Genomic DNA, 17,133 nt, shown 5'->3' on the forward strand with positions numbered 1-17,133 from the left:
GGGACAGGGATGGGAGCCTTTCTGCAGCCCCCCCCCTTCCTCTCCTCCCCTGCCCAGAGTGGGGCCTCCTTGGCCTGTGCCCTGTGACCCCCGACTTGGCACCTGATGGGGGTCAGTGGGTTTCATACAGTTCTGTCCCTCCCGAGGCCCCCTGGTCCATTGAGCTCAGTCCAATATCTCCTGTCTCTTTTGGGGAGGGGCTCTTGCTGTCTGCAAGGCTCACAACCTTCCGTCTGCAGCTTCACCTTCCGTGGAGACTTGGGAAGCAGGGGGCCCACAGAGTGATGGGGGCCAGGTTCTAGCGCCCCAGCCCCGCCACTTTGGCCGACGCCCAGAGCACAAAGGCAAGGGGATAGCGTGCAGAAGGAGCTGGTGCAAACTTGGGGGGGGGGGGGGGACAGTAGAGGAAAAAGAGCCTGCAGCAACCCTACACAGAGGTCTGAGAGGGCGGGGGTTATGCTGATGTGGGGTGAGCGGGCAGCTTGGAGTGGTCGGACATCTGAAACCAGGGAAGAGGAGAAGCAGCAGGCAAGTGAAGGAGGAAAAGGACCAGGCTGGGAATGAGCAGCCAACTATGGGAGAGCTCACGTGGACCCAACTGGCAGGACTCCTGGCTAGAGGGCCAAGGCTGCAGGAAGCCCAGAGGTCAAAACAGTATGACCCTGACCCTTCTTATCTGGCTTGAGGGGCTTCAAAAGTGGTCCCCCTGTTTCCTGGAGTGTCTGAACATGTCTATCTGCCCTTGCACTAAGAATGGAGTTGATGGAAGCCACTGCAGAGGGCTCCAGGTATTTCCCACCCCAGAGCTGACAACTCAACTTGCCTTGCACTTCCCGCCCCCCCACCCCACCCCCTCAGCCAAATAGCAGTACATTTCCTTTTGGCTTCAAAACCCCACCACCCTACTTCCTTCCGCCAACCTCCAGGGTCTCCTCCAGCTCAACTGTGATTTTCAACAGACCTGCTTTGGTAGGACCTTTCTTGGAAGATGGTGTCCAAAGCCAGTTTAGGGAAGTGTGGATGGGAAGGCTCAGATTTCACACACGTGCACGCACGCACGCACACACACACACAGGAGATGTGGCCCCATTTCCTCCCCCTGTTGCTGGCGGCCTTTCCTGCTGGCTTTCTTTTATTATTGGTTCTTTCAGAAGGTAGCAGCTGCGCTGCTCTCCAGCAAAACAGTTCAGACTGGAGTCCAGCAGAACTGGAGAGACAAACAAGAACTGCTGAGTAAGCAAGAGCTTCCCAGAACCACAAGTCAACAGGGGGAGCTCAGGGTATCCCGGTCACTTTTTGTTATATATTATCATTATAATAATTGCTACAGGATGTCGCCATACTGTTTTAACTCTACAGTAATATACTGACCATCAATAATTTTTCGATGGCGGGGGGGGCACAGAGTGTAGGGAAGAAGAAGCCACGTTGCCACCACATCCATCCCGGCAGAGTCACCCTGTGGAAATAACCTTTTATCTTCCTAGGAAAAGGACTCCCCTCCTGGTGACAGGGAGGGTGGGGTGGGTAGCCGCTTTGTCAGGCCTGATTCTTTTCTCCCTCTTTCAGGAGCACCCAAAAGTATTTCTGTGACAGGCTCTTTTTTTTCTGAGGAAATTAGGAAAAACATGGCAACAGATGTTGCAGCATTTGTAGAAACTGCTCCAAGCCAAGGAAAACACCAGCGCTTACAAGAGTCTTCTGGAGACTTTCCCACTGCTGTCTCAGGGCACTGAACTTGAGGGCAAGCAACCCCCCCCCCCCCCGCCCCCGTGCTTTTTCCAAACCCCGCTCTGGGCAAAGGTGTTAGGACTCACGAAAAAAAGAGGAAAATTCAGAGAGGAATTTTTGGGGGGGGGGGGAATTTTCAACAAAAATTATAAAGTTTAAGGGAACACAGAAGACATTCCAACAAAATGTTTTCTCTTTTAAAATGCATGATAATTCTTAAGGCAAGGGTTTTTTACATACAAAATGTATAGCATGAAAAATGTTTCATACAATGTTACATACAAAATGTATAGCATGATATACCGCCCAGAGCCCTTCGGGACGGGGCAGTATATCAAATGTGATATATATAAATAAAAAGCCTGAGACCATTCTGATGGAAAAACCACTGGAAGCAGCCTCCTGAAAAGTACTTTGCCATTTTGAGTCAGAAAAAACCTTAGACAACATTTCACTGACTTCAGCACTAGATACAGCACTTTGCAACTTTTTCCTCAAATTCTGGGTATACTTGCTATTCTTCTTACAGAAAATGAACATATTAAGGTATGAACATATCAAGGTATAAATATGGAATTTATTAAATTCCATAAATGTGTCCAATAGTGCAATGTGGATGATTGAGGGACTGCAGCACCTTCCTTATGAGGAAAGGCTGCAGCGTTTGGGACTCTTTAGTTTGGAGAGGAGACGTCTGAGGGGGGATATGATTGAAGTCTACAAAATTATGCATGGGGTAGAAAATGTTGACAGAGAGAAATTTTTCTCTCTTTCTCACAATACTAGAACCAGGGGGCATTCATTGAAAATGCTGGGGGGAAGAATTAGAACTAATAAAAGGAAACACTTCTTCACGCAACGTGTGATTGGTGTTTGGAATATGCTGCCACAGGAGGTGGTGATGGCCACTAACCTGGATAGCTTTAAAAGGGGCTTGGACAGATTTATGGAGGAGAAGTCGATTTATGGCTACCAAATCTTGAAGTCCTCTTTGATCTGAGATTGCAAATGCCTATGGCACAGATCCAGGGTGCTCGGGAGCAACAGCCACAGAAGGCCATTGCTTTCACATCCTACATGTGAACTCCCAAAGGCACCTGGTGGGCCACTGCGAGTAGCAGAGAGCTGGACTAGATGGACTCTGGTCTGATCCAGCTGGCTTGTTCTTATGTTCTTATGTTCTTATGTTCTTAATGTAACAGGCAGGCTAAGTTATAAATAATGCATTTCATATTGCTAAATCAGTAAGAGAGGTTTGATATGAAAGTAAGTATTGCATACATTTCAATCCCCCGCCCTCCTGATTTCCATTCTTTTGGCCGGGGGTGGGGGGCTGTTCTATCCCATGACTTCAAGTTCCTGGAAACTGTCCCTCTCCACCCTGGGCTGAGAAGTCCCTTGCCTTCAGCGTCACCCTGCAAAAGCCAAGTCTTCCGCTCCTGTCGATGGGACGGGGCCAATGTTTACTTGCCTCAGCCTAGCACTTTAGTGGCTAACCTTTGGCCCTCCAGATGTTATGGACTACAATTCCCATCAGCCCCTGCCAGCATGGCCAATTGGCCATGCTGGCAGGGGCTGATGGGAATTGTAGTCTATAACATCTGGAGTGCCAAAGGTTCGCCACCACTGGGCCGCCTAGCACATGCTGAGCAATAGCCAGAAGACACAGAATGGAGTGAATGCTGGGAAACAAAGGAAGCCCAGAGGAACCCCCCCCCCACCCTGTGCGCGAACACGGTATGGTATGAGCAGGTGCCTTCCCCTCCCACCGGAGGCTTGCCATAAAAGCACACAAGGCATGAAGGAAGGTCGCTGTTGGAAGCTGCTGCGCGAACAAAGCCCTGCTGGAACCTCAGAGCTGATGGCAGCCCCTCGCCATACTCTTTTTTTTTCTAGGAGGCTTGAGGCCAGCTTTGGAGCCAGTCCGGTCCTCCTTCCAGAGGGTGCTTGGAAGCTTAGCTGCTCCCTGTCTCCCCCACTCCCCACATCTCCCCTACAAGCCCCAGTAGGGCCTCCAGCCTCCTGTCAAGGACATCAGCAAACAGGGACCCAAGGGAAAGCAGGTTCCAAACCATTCCTGTGCCAAAGAAGCTCCCAGAGCACCACCCATCCGGAGCAATCCTGCCCCACTGCCTGCCCACTGAGGACACAGCAGCAGGGCCCCGGTCCCGCCTCCTGCTGCTGCTCCCCCCAAGCCTTTGCTCTCCCCCTTGTGTCAGGCACAGCTGTGGCCAAGGGCAGAGGATGACTCACGGAGCCCTGAGCTTTCACTCCAGCCACAGCAGTTGCTGCACATCTCTGGAGGAGGAGGAGACCTTAAGCTCAGCTGTCCCCACAAAGGCAGTCAAACAACCAGGCTCACACACACACACACACACACACACACACACGCACGCACGCACGCATGCACGCACACCCCACTGCTGCCACTGCCGCCAGAGTTGGGAGGGAGCACAGGAGGCAGAAATCATTTCAGGGCATTCCTCCCTGGGGCTTCCCAACCAGCGTTATGTCCTCCCTGGTAGCTGCACCTCTGTGAGCCCCCCCCCCCCCCGCGCTGCACTGCTCCAAAATCTGGGCCACTCAGGACCCCGGGGAAAATTACAAGCACCATGTGTTACAGCTCCTGATACATGCAGCCAGGCGCACTTCGAGTCAAAGGGAAGACAGGACCCCCACCGCAAAAGGCACAAACGCGCCAGGACTGCGCACCCTCCAGGAGAGGAGATTCTTCCTTGAGTCCCAGGAATGGAGTCCCGAGGGGGGGGGGGGGTTGGAGCAGCCAGGTCTAGAAAGGGCCCCTCGTCTCAATTCCAAGCCTTCTGCTTGTTCCAATCACCCCCTCCCCCTTGCACTCCCGGGTCGTCATTTGCAGCATCTTTATCACAGAGACACCACTGCGCCACCCCCACCCCAGCTTCTCTTTGCTTCTGCCGCAAACCACATCTCACTCCCACCAGCATAAAACCACATGAATTAGGAAACTCAGTGGCCCAGTCAGGTAGCAAGACATCCAGGTGAGGCAGGACGGAATGAGGATGCCCCCCCTCTGGGTTTTGACGGGAGACTTCTTCTCACGTGTGATCAGAAGCATCCCTCCTCTGTCCCACTCAACCATGTCTAACTGGACAGTGCCGCCGTGGTGCCCCCAGGGACCAGGCAGCAAATGGGATGGAGCCCTGGCTGACTGCAAGAGGCACTGCTTAGGAAAGGCAGCAGGCACACCCCCACCCACCCGCCCCCTTCCAACAGACTTCCCTCCCAAGGATGCCCGCCAGTCTCCCTGGGCATCGGCTGGAAATGGCCTTCAGCTCCACACCAGAAAGTGAAGAAATCTGGCAGGAACCGGGTGTCAATCGCTGCCACGGCCATCGCAGGAAAGCTCACAATTTGTCTGAAAATCTAGGGAAATGGGGCAGGAGGGGGAATCACCTATCTACCCGCAAACACACGAAGCAGATGATTCACTCTGTGGCAGCCGAAGTATAAATGAATTCCTCTGACCTACTTTTAGCAGCGCTGCCAACAATACCATCCGCCCTTGTAGAATACAATCTTGGCATGCCGTCAGTCTGCAGGAAACAAATTTCCAGAGCAGGAAAAGCTTGGCCTGAGAAGCAACAATTCAGCCTTGGCAACATAACTATCCCACCCTCCGCAATGTTTTGGGGCTACAGACATCAAAAAAGATCCGCTTCGGATTCTTCTGGTCAGAAACAGTTTCTGGGGAATCCTAGCAGAGCGAGGGGATCTCTGGGTCACCTGCTCCCCCAGCAGGCTGGCCTCAGGACCATAGGAGGCTGCGGCATGATTCGCCAGGAGGCCTCACTGGGCTAGAAGAAGCCATGCTGGGGCCACCCCAATGTGAGGCAGGCACCGTTCAGGAAGGACCTCTTTACATATCATGGGTCCAAAGGCTGGGTCCAGGAGCTCTGCCCCAAAGGTCCAGATCCCTGGCTGCCCTCAATCCCCACACCAGCAGAGCCCTGGATGGGTCCCTCCTGTCAAGGCATCTCCCACTCTCACTCATGGCCAGCAGAAGCAGGAAGCTGCTCTTTTCCAGGCTACCGTCACACCAGAGGGGAACTCCTGCGAGCAACGCCTGGGCAGGATGTGCCAGCTCCCAGCCTTTCCACTTTCCAGGCCTTCCCTTCTGCTGCATGGGCAAAGCTACTGGTATGGAGACCCCCTGGCTTGGCTGCTGGTCACAGCCACCCCCCTTTCCTCCCTGAGGCTCCTACAACGGCTCTGCAAGGCGGTAGCCAGAGTGGCGCAGCCATCAGGAGAAGCCCCTCCGGCTGGGGGGGGGGGGGGCTGAACACAGAGGAAGACAGGACCCTCCATCTGCGGAGATCAGCAGCTCCTGGGGGGCTCTGGCAGGAAAGGGTCTCGCACTTTCCAACCGGAGATGCTTCTGGGGATGGAGCCTGGAATCCAAAGCAGGCAAAACAGACGCTCTCCCATGGGCCAGACGCGTAGCACCGGGGGGTGGGGGGGTGGCAAGGTGGACGTCTTGCCCCAAGGGTGCGCCGGGGCAGGGGGCACGCACAGAGAACTAGCATGCCCGGGGCACAGTTCCCCCCCCCCCACTCCAGCCCTGCCACGGGCCCTCCCTGAGGTGTTATGTGCTAACTGTTAGGTGCTTTTTAGAGCACTCAGACGCCAAAGACATGTAAACCCATTACAAGAGGCTGCAGTGTTTCCTGCATAGGAGGTGAGCTGCGTTGCTTCCCAGTTGCCGCTGCAGCTACAGACCCAGTGTAGTGACAACAGCAAGTTTCCCTCCTGGCCTCCCTCAGAGGCAGGCTTCCCCGACCCCCACCCCACCCCACCCCACCCCCCGACCCCACCCCCCAACTGCCAGGAGCCTTTGAGATAATCAACTGAACATCATTATAAAGTTGTCACCATCTATTGGGTTCTTTGAATTCTTAGATTCATTTTGTATAAGCAGCTGGCCCCTTTTGTTACTGAGGTATAAGGGGAAAAGCATATCTCTACAGTGAAAGGATCAAGAGATCGATTTCTTTAATGAAAGCTGGAAGTTTAGAGAACCTGTCAGACTGATGGCTGTCACACAATGAGGATATTCAGTGGCCGACTTTTTTAACCCGCAGGTTAAAAAAGAGGATCAGGGCAGGGAAAATGGCGCCAATATGGGTGGGGGGGACGGGGAAGACCCAGACCTTCCCACCAATATGGGTGCCAGCCTGCCGAATTTCTTGTGATCTTTTCCAAAACATCACAGTACTTAAACAGGTTTGGGAAAGATCACAAAACAGCTGTGAAAAACCCAGGAAATACATGGAAGTGCCACAATGCTGTGGGGAAATTTGGGAGGGGGGATTGCTTCCTACCCCCAGCAAACAACCTGTACATGAGTGACCTGCATTACTGAGGCAGGAGAGCCAGTGCGTGAGTGACCATAGCAAGACGGCTTCTAAGAATTAACCAGGGCCAAACTCAGCAACTCCCGGTTCAGGTGCTCTGTGCACGAGGCTGAGCAGCAACTGTGGCCGATTTTGCAACATCCAGGAACAGTTTTCAACTTTTTAAAAAAAGGTCTGCAGGGCATGCATTCCAGCGGCTGTGCACACTTTCAGAAGGTCAAGCAGCACCTCTGAAGACAGTCTGCTGTGATCTTTAATGTCTGTAACCCACTTTTGACAGGATTTTTTTCTGAAGCAGCCTTCAAGAAATCAACAGTTTCAAAGAGGCAAAATCAGTCTGAAGTAGAAAGGGGTGGACAAAACTGGCAACCCAATCGGTTTTGGATCACTGTTTGGGAAGTTTGTTGACTGCATTGTGAGGACAGGAAAATCACGGGGAAAAAACAGGATCATTCCTGAACTGCAGGCGCATTTGGGTTCACTCTAAGGATGCCACTCATGTCAAGTTGGGAACAGGTCGCTAACTGGTCCGAAGAGGCGCGGCAGGGCTGTGACACTGTGTGCTATCAAGAGCCTTATGCTCTGTGAGGAGTTCCCTTCCACCTGCCATGAAGTCAGCTGCTACAATTCCCAGCAACTTGCCCCAGGGGCCACACAAGAGTCCACGGAGGATACAGGACGCAGCCGGGCCTGCCACTTCACATCCACTATGGATATGAGGGAAAAGCACAGGAGAATGAAGGGCCCACCCAAACGTCACTATGAAGACTAGCAGGCTAGCAAATGAACTCTGCACCCAACACAGATTCTCGATGCAAAGTCCCTGAGCCCAGGCAGGAGGCATCCAAGCACCCGAACGCAGCACAGTCAGAGCAGCTGTGGGCCCTATGAGCAAGAGGTCCACCTTGCAACCTCACCCCCACCAGCAGCCTGTCTGCCTGACCTCCCCTCCTGGGGCCGTAGCTCAACAAGCCCACTGTGGAGCTGGAAAGGGGGCACCTGAGGGCGCAGCCCCTCCCCTCTGAGGAAAGGCTGGAGGGTCTGAGATTTTTCAGTTTAGAAAAGAGGCAGCAGGGCGGGGCGGGGGGGGGCATGACAGAGATTTATAACATCATGCTTGGGGCAGAGAGAGTCAGCAGGGTAGGGTGGTCCACAGCATCAAGCTAGGATCTGGGAGGCCAGGGTTCAATCCCCCACTCAATCATGAAAGTGTGCAGAGTGACCTTGGGCCAACCACACACACACACACACACACACAGGGTTCCTGTGAGGATAAACTGAAGGAGACAATGGCTTAGGGACACCCAGTGAACTTGATGGGTAACATCCAAGAGCGCCACCGGGAAGCGCTTTATTCAACAACTGCCGAAACTGCGCAGTCCACGACTTGTGGGTGTTGCGAGGCCGCTTGGCCGCTGAAAGCCCCAGCCGGCCAGCGAAAAGAGTCGCCGCACTCAGAGGCGGCCGGCGGCCTCTGCACCCCCGGGTCCGGCGGCGGCATCAGGGGCGGGCTTGGGCTGTGCTGGACCAGGTGGGCCTCCTGGCTCCCGGGGGCGGGGCAGGGGAGCATTCCCAGGGCTGCCTCCCGACATGCTTTGCCGCCTCGGGGGCTTCTGCTTCACTTGGGACGTGCCCGCGGAGCCCGGGGGGGGGGGCGGGGGTTGGGAATTACCTCGCTCCATATACAACCCGTGAGCCTCTGTCATTTGGGGAGCCAGAGAGTGTTTGGGGCGGCTCCGTGGCTCAGGCCAAGGCGCGCGGGGGGGGTGTGTGTGCTGCAAAGTCTTCTGTTGAACGGAAGGATCCCACCCTCCCGCCCCCCAAACAGAGAAACGACCGGAATCCCGGATAAGGTGAACAGGCAGCCAGCCCTGGAGCACCCCCCGCCAACCTCCTGCAGCACCCCCTCCGGCCAGGCCCTCCCCTCTCGGGGATTCCGCGCTGGCCTGAGCCGCGGGATGCCGAGGCGGCCTTCCGTCCCCTCCTTCACGAGGGGCCCAGGGGGCTCCTTCCGCGCTCCCGGCTCTGGCGGCCCCTCCCCGTCAAACAAGGCCCGGGCTCCGGGCGGCCGCTCTGCGCTGCTCTGCTCTGCCCCGCCGGCCTCCGGGAACAAGGCGCGGCGCCGGAGGCAGAGCGGCTCGTTGGGGCTGCTGCTGCTGCTGCGGCTGCTGCGGCTGGAAGGGGCGGCGTCCGGGGCTCCGTCTGCCGCCAGGCGGTTGGCGAAGGCCGGCCCCTCCGGGGACCAGCAGGGCTCCGAACCCCGACGGCACCCGGCCAGCCGCCCAGAGCGACCTGCGCACGGCCCGGCCCGGCCCCCAAGGGCCTCCGTCCCTCCCAGCCCAGCCCAGCCCAGCCCAGCCCGCGGGTGTCCTCGGGCCGGCGGCGAAAGCGGAGACCGGCAGACGCCTCTCCAGCACCCCCTCCCACCGGACTCCGGAGGAGATGCCAGCCAGCCAGCCAGCCAGCCAGCCAGCCAGGGCCGCGTCGCCCGCCTCCGTCCAGCGGCCCCTCGCCGAGCAGACGCGGCCCGAAGGCGGCGGCGGCAGCAGCAGCAGCCCCGCGGCGTGGGCGGAGGATGGGCCGCCGGCAGGCACAAAGGGCCGGGGCCGGGGGGCGCGGCACCTTCTGCGGCGGCCAGGCCGAGGGGATCCCGCCGTAGGGGGCGCCGCTCCCCAAAAGCGACCATATAAGGCCATGGCACGACCCGGCGATGCCCGCCGCGACGCACGGCCCAACCCCCCCGCCCGCCCGCCCGCCCTGCGTGGAGCCGGGACAGGGAGGAGGGCGGCGGCGGCTGGCTGACGGACACTCCCCCTCGCCCCCCCCCCCGCGCCCGGCGGGACTCACCTTCTTCCGGGGCTGCCATTTCATCATATTGGTAGGACAGGGCGGCGGGCCGTCGATGCGCGGGGGGGCGGGGGGCGGGGGGCTCAGGGCGTGGGGGGGGCGGGCCGGCCGAGCCGCACGTGCCGCAGCAGCAGGCGGCGCCCCATCGTCCCCGCCCGGCCCGGCCGCCGCCGCCAGCCAGCCAGCCTTCCCGCCCGGCCCAGGCGGAGGCAGCCCAGCCCCCGCCCGGCCCAGCGGACACCGCTCCGTCCGCCCCTCGCCCGGCCTCGCACAGCCCAGCAGGCCCGCCTCGCCTCGCCCCGCCCGCCCGCCCGCCCGCCCGCCCGCAGCCGTCCGAGCCGCTGGTCGCCCGCCCCGTGCCGCCGCCGCCGCCGCCGCCTCCCGGGCCCTAGCGCTGCCTGTCCACCCGGGAGGGAGGGGAGGGCGAGCGCCCAGCGGCTGTCTGGCTGTCTGGCTTCCTCCCCTCCCGCCTCCTTGCCCGTCTTTGCCGGCCGTCCAGCTGGCGGGGGCTCCGGAGGGCCTGCGGGGGCGAGGAGGAGGGGGCTTCCCGTAGCCTGGGACCCTGGCCCTCTCCCAAGGCCGTCCGGCCATCCCCTCTGGGGTGCTGCCCAGAGGCATCCGGCTGGCTGGCTGGGCGGGCCAGAGGGCCTCCGTGTGGTCCCCTTCTGCCGGACAGCAGGCCAAGGTGGCCCAGGTCTCTCCCCGCCCCCCCTTCCGAGCGGCTGTTTCCGCACGTGAGAGAGGTGGAGAGAAGAGGGCCATGTTGGGGGACCACTCGGGATCCGGTCCTGGCAGCACTTTCCAAGGACTTCACAACCAGTCCCACTTTGGCCACCCCAGACTTTCCTGCCCTTGAAGCGTGGGAGCAGGCAGGGCCAGGAAGAGAATGGGGGGAGGCCTGGGCACCCAGCAGCCACCGTCCTTCCCGCCATCAGGAAGGAAAGGGGCAGCAACCCTCTCCTCCCCCAGGGAAAACAGGTTCCTTGAAAAGCCCCCCAAAATACCAATTAATGTTGCAATTTCTCCATTCATAAATATGCTTGTCAGAGTGAGGTGGGGAGAGGGAGGGATGGAGGGATGGAGTTTGTAACATCCCGTGGATTGTTGAATGGTGCTTGGAAAATGCCCAGGGTTTTTGGGGGGCTCTTGGTGTTTTTTAGTACCGGTAGCCAGGTTTTGTTCATTTTCAGACTCTTGGAACTGTTTAAGTGTTTGGAGATTTCAGAGACTGTCTTGGGTAGTCTGACAGACTGACCAAGAGAGAAACCCACTCCTGGCATTCCACGTGTCCTTTTTTCCGTTGGGGAGTTGTTGTGTGCGAAGTTGGGGGAGGTCAAGGGGGGGAACTGGTCAGACCTCTTCTCTGGCCCCTTTTCTTTTCAAAGCATCTTCAGGTGGGAGGCAAACTGGAGGAGGGGGGCTGTGAATGGCGGTTTAGTCCTTTTCCTCAGGCAGTGCCCCCACAGGACTGCAAACGCAGAGCTGATGTCCACAAATGGGCAAGGGAGGGGCACGGCTGCGGTGACCACAAGAGGAGGATAAATCTCCACCTGAGATCCAGGACACAGAGCTTCCACTGGAGGAGGGTGGTCCCCCTCTGCCGTGCCACCCTCTCCCCCTTGCAGAGAGCTCAGCTGGTGGTGAGCAGCGCCAAGCCAGAAGCTTCCTGAGGTGGATTTGGGATGACTCACTTCAAAGGGCAGGCCGACTTTGTTTGGCCAGGCAGAATAAAACTCTTTTCTCTGAGCTCTAATCCACAGACAGGCTTTGAAAAATGAAGGTTAGCTTATCTGGGAAATCCCCCATCTGACAACTGAGGCTGAGGGAAAGCACCCCCCTCCCCACCCCGAGCCTGAGAGGCGGCAGGCCACGCACTGCTTCAAAGAGAGCTGGGTGCCCCAGTCGGGGTTAAACAAGTATCAGCTGGCAGGCGGGGCGGGGCGGGGCGGGGCGGGGGGGGAGGGGGGATCAGCCACACACGCGCACACAGAGGGCAAGATTATCCTGGAACTCCAGGTCCTTGTCTCCAAGGGCTCTTGACTCAGTCGGTTAAAGGTGCCGGATTGGCCTTAACTGTGCTGCTGCTGCTACTGAAGGGAAACGGGTCCACTACAGACAACGGGAGATATTTCTTTAGTCCATGAGTAACTGAACAGTGGAACTCACTGCCAGCAAACGCAGCCCGTCAGGGCCACAACCACGGGTGAGTTCTAGAAGAGCAGATCCGTGGCAGAGAAGCCCACCAGCCACGGAGACTAAGGGGAGCCTCCATCTACAGAGGCAGCAGCTCTCTGGGTCCAAGCATCAGGGGACGGCCTCCTCCTCAGCCTCGGTGCCCTGCTGGTTGGCTCTCCAACCGGACCCTGGGGCAGGACACTGGACTAGGTGGCCCCTCCCTGTCCGGATCTGCCAGGGCTCTTCTGACTTCCAGAGGGTTATTGTTTTAATGGTATGCTGCCTCTGGAGACGTGACATACAAATGGGTCAAACAAATAAATATTAACATTTTGAATGATTTACAAAGCAGCTGGTGAAAAATTGCTCAGGCCTCTCATGGGAGGGGACAGCAGTCAGCCCCACCTCCAGACCTGCTTCCTCAGCGGGGTCTGTGTGGAAGCCCCTCCTGTTTTTAACTGGTGTTGTCGTTTTTAATTAATCTGGGGGATTTCTGAACAGAAACAGAGATTAATGTAATAACTGCGCCAGAGCTTCTGGGGAGTCCGTCCTTTCTCTAGAGCCAGTTGCACAACTGGGGGGCGGGGGGGGGGGCGTTGTGGCTGCTCACCAGAGACCTGCCAGGCACAGAAAGCCGCTCCCCTCCAGCCTGCGCCCTTCAGGCCTGCGCTGCTGCCCGCCTCCTGCCTGCCTCGGCAGTTCCAGGCGAGATTTTCCTGCTAGTAGCTGTCAGTGTCCTTAACGCACCACTCCTTGACTGCTGAGCCTATGAATTATTTACAGGATACTCTCAAGGCACCCTGTTCATTCCTGCGGTTCAGTGGACAGGAAACATGTAGCCATTTCTGTTTTCATTCAAGGCCTTAAACACTGCATCTCCAAGTAGAAGGAAATGGCTTTAATGGGCGCTCTCAGCTGTGACCTGGTTATTTAACAAGCTCCCGTTTCCTCAGGGAGACTTTTAGGGGGCTGAATAGAAATGGCGTTGTTCTCAGCCCTGCCCTCCGCCCCCTGCTACCTACTCCCAGGAGACAGGCCGGCTGCAGCCACAGAGACCTTTAATCTGATCAAGATGAGCATCCCAAGCCCTCCTAGGCTCAAAAGCCTCTCCCTCGCCCCACTGCCCTGCTGAGGCAGACAAGATCTCCGGCCTGCACCGGAGGGAGAGTGCCTGGGCTCTGAACGGGACTCTGGAGGCCCTGGGCTGCAGGATCAGGAGGCTGGATCCAGACAAGGCAGGGAGGGTGCTGCTTTGGAGGCGATGGGCCAGAGGGCAACATGTCATCCCGCGAGAGCAGGTTGATCTCAGGGAAGTTGATTTATCGTGGGCCAAGGGGACTCTGGCCTTCACAACCTCCGGATTAGACCCTCGCTCTGTTTGAACACGGTTAAAACCTTCCACAGCCTAGGCCGGACCTCCGTAGTGGAAGGGCTGTCCCTCTCCACCTGTACCAAGGGGAGGGGTGGGATATTAAAACTAATCATGAAGCAGAAGGCAGCCCTGCTAGGATCTACTTGAAGGCTGCGCTGATACATGACACATCCTGGGCCTCTGGGTGGGGCTCGAATTGTAATAAAAGGTCAACAACCAGCTAAAGAACTGGCAGCTGTGATATCAAATATAAGAAACCTCTTGTTGCCCCCCTTCGACCCCCCCCTTTAAGACTGCCCACCTATCAACTCCTGCAGCTCATTTCTGCCCAACCACAGCTCCCGCTTGACTATGTGAACTGGTTCTGCCCAGCCGCGGCTCCCGCTTGACTGTGTGAACTGGTTCTCCCCAGCAGCGGCTCCCGCTTGACTATGTGAACTGGTTCTGCCCAGCCGCGGCTCCCGCTTGACTATGTGAACTGGTTCTGCCCAGCCGCGGCTCCCGCTTGACTATGTGAACTGGTTCTGCCCAGCCGCGGCTTTGACTATGTGAACTGGTTCTGCCCAGCCGCGGCTCCCGCTTGACTATGTGAACTGGTTCTGCCCAGCCGCGGCTCCCGCAGCTATGTAGACTGGTTCTGCCAACCAGCTGACTCCACTGACTATATTGAACTGGTTCTGCCAGCCAGCGGCTCATCGACTATGTGAACTGGTTCTGCCCAGCCGCGGCTCCCGCTTGACTATGTGAACTGGTTCTGCCCAGCCGCGGCTCCCGCTTGACTATGTGAACTGGTTCTGCCCAGCTGCGGCTCCCGCTTGACTATGTGAGCTGAGGAGCCCCATCCTTGCAGATTTTCCAGCAGTCGCGGAAAGCAGCGTTCTGGGGGTTTGTGAGGCTTTTTATTGAATTCTGTTACTGCTTTAACTATGAATTCTAAGCTGCCTTGAGCCACCCAGGGGAAGAGGCAGAACGTAAGTACTGGAACAAATGAAAACATAAATGAAGAGAAGCAGTTTGAATCCAGCCAGTTAAGTCCCCAACCATTCCCAGCTATGGCACTCTTGCATGACACACAGATGTAACTTCTCAGCACCTGCCTGGGAAAACTCGCCCAGCTCCACTGGTCAGGTTCTAGGCCACCCTTCAGATACACCCTCTTTCTCTAGACTGAGCTGAGGTTTTTCCCTGGCTCACCAAACACAACGCTGCTGCTGCACGGAACCTTTCCAAAGGTAGACTCGTGTACCTGCATGAGGGGCCTTGGCCAAGTTATTCCAGAGTCCAACTGAATGGCTATAGCAGAAGAGATGTGAAAGTCAGGGGGGAGGGAAGCAACAGAAAAATTAAAATTTCTCTGAGGACATTTGGGGAAAAGGACTGGAAAAAAGTCATATCAAATATTTGTCTTGTAGAATTAATAAAATGCTTCCTTAGGGCAAGGTTTTTCACATTCAAAAAAGGTGTAGCCCAAAGAAGTCTGAGGAGAAGAGTTGTGGCCTAATAAATTCCCTTTTCTGACTTCTAAGTGTATGTTTTTGGACACCTTGGAACCCACATGGGGGAGGGGGAAGGAGCTGCTGTGTGGCTGCAGGGAAAGCGAGTTATGCTGCTTGACCCCAATTCAATTCAATGAATGAGTTCAACAAATAAATAGAACTCCTTGGAACTGAAAACAGCAGCCCGTTCCACAAGCGTATCCTGGATCTCCTGCTCAGCCTTCTCTATAGGCCGGGCTGCCAGCCATTCTCTGGAGCACAGGTCCTCTGCCTGCGTATTCTTCCAGCCCTCTGGGACCCTGAAGACACGAGCCAGGAGCACCAAGCAGTGATGTAAACACAGCTTTAAATGGGGAGGGGGGGAGGTCTCTTTGAACCTCTACCCCAGCCCTCCCCTCCTGCTCTGCAGGCTGTCCACCAGGCTCATCCTGCCTGCAGTTGCCAGGCAACCCCAAACCCTCCTGCTCTTACTACCCAACATGACCCCACTGATGTATCCAGACTTGCCATGTACAGGGGTGTGGCAGGGGGAGCCTTCCTGCAGGGAAACTGCCCCAAACCCAACAGAGCCTCAGTAGCTGTGGGGAGGGGTGGGTGGGAGTGGTTCCCTCTGCATTGTGGAATTCTGCTCCAAGTGGATAAGGCTCTCTCTCTCTCTCTCTCTCTCTCTCTCTCTCTCTCTCTCTCACACACACACACACACACACACACACACTCCTGGTGCCTGTGGGGACAGAATTTCTACTTAACATCACGAGAAATGCTACGGCAGTGAAATGCTCCATGCATGGAATCAATGCCTGCCTTGTTCAGAATGCACAATAAACTCCGTCTCACTGCTGCAGAATGAAGGAAGAGGATGCAGCAGCAGCAGCAGCAGCAAATGCAAGATGCAAGGAGGGGAGGGGGCTGTGTCTCCAGGACAAGGAAACGTCAAGAAAAGTGATTCACTGACATGGTTCCTTCACCTGGCCAAGGCACCTGCAGGGCAGAGAAGGGCTCAGTTCAAGGGAGAAGCATAAGTCACACCCGTGGACCATCGGAATAAAGACACAACTACCACAAGAGCAAGGCAGGCAGGAAAGGCTAGGAGGAGGTGACCATTCCAGGCCTCACCTCAACTGAGAAGTCCACCCCCTGTACAGCAGCAGCAGCAGCAGTCCTAAGCCCATCCCAAAGTACAACCCATCATCAAGGGCTGAGTTTCACCCCTACTGAGAAGTCATTGGGACTTAACTTCATCGGCCCAGTGGCCTCTGCTGACCCCTTTGTCCCTCAAATTCATGTCCTCTTTCCACCATCCCTGCTGGATCAAAGCCCCATTCAGCCCTTCACGCCTTCCATGACTCTTGGTCTTCTGATGAGGCCAGCTTCAGGCTTCCTATTCTGGTAAGCTCTGTTGCCTTGGATCAGGCTGAAGTCCAGCGGGAGGGAGGGAGGGAGGGAGGGCGGCCTGGCCAAGGACAGGCAGGAGGAGAGAGACGGCCCGGCCCGGATGCAAGGCCCAGCTTGGGCTAGGAATGAGCCTGGGAATTCCAGCTGGATGCAGGCCACCTCTCCCTCCAGTGAATGCTCAGCGGGCATGAGGAGGGGGTGGGAGATCACAGACCACCACTTCTGTTTTACTGAACATAATCCCAGCAGATGCCAGCACGCTTGCAAGGTCTCCACAACCCCTTGGTGGGAGGAGCTAGCTGAGCAGGACAAAGTGCCAGCAATTCCAGAGGGGGTGGTTTCTACCCTCACCATCCCCAAGAGAGACGCAGATTCAGAAGGGCAGAGCTCTCTCTCCCTGCGAGGCCTTTATCAGCTGTGCAAGAGATCTACCGGGACGACACAGGCAAAATATGCTCCAGAAAGCCACAGGTGGGCTAGGTTTGCAGGGGCCAGCAGTTCTGCTCCAGCCTCTGAACTGGGGGACAATCCAGTGGCTACAAGAGCACAGGGCACATCAACTCCCTCAGCTCACCACAGCCAACACTGATCAGTTCACATGCAGAGCTTCCGAGTGCGTCCACCCCTCTCCAGGAAAGGAAGCCATTTTCAGAACCCCATCACCACAGCGCCACGGGCCGCTGTCAAGCAGCAGGGGACACAAGTTGCGGCAGGAATTCAAGAGGAA

General features: G+C 56.9%; 1 protein-coding gene across 3 annotated transcripts in view; it reads right to left on the reverse strand.

Moving 5' to 3' along the window:
• TTC28 (tetratricopeptide repeat domain 28) overlaps positions 1-17,133 on the reverse strand; it is a 99,277-nt gene that overhangs the window by 52,569 nt on the left and 29,575 nt on the right. Inside the window, exon 1 of one of the 3 annotated variants that reach the window (XM_048514133.1) lies at positions 9,969-10,242. The exons of the other annotated variants lie outside the window; for them this stretch is intronic. Within the exon in view, the coding sequence (XP_048370090.1) occupies positions 9,969-9,995 (27 nt within the window). The 5' untranslated portion in view covers positions 9,996-10,242. Of the gene's footprint in view, positions 1-9,968; positions 10,243-17,133 lie in introns of those variants that run through there. 3 annotated transcript variants of the gene reach the window in all.

This window comes from Sphaerodactylus townsendi, linkage group LG13 (genome assembly GCF_021028975.2).
Source record: "Sphaerodactylus townsendi isolate TG3544 linkage group LG13, MPM_Stown_v2.3, whole genome shotgun sequence".
Classification (NCBI taxonomy): Eukaryota; Metazoa; Chordata; class Lepidosauria; order Squamata; family Sphaerodactylidae; genus Sphaerodactylus; species Sphaerodactylus townsendi.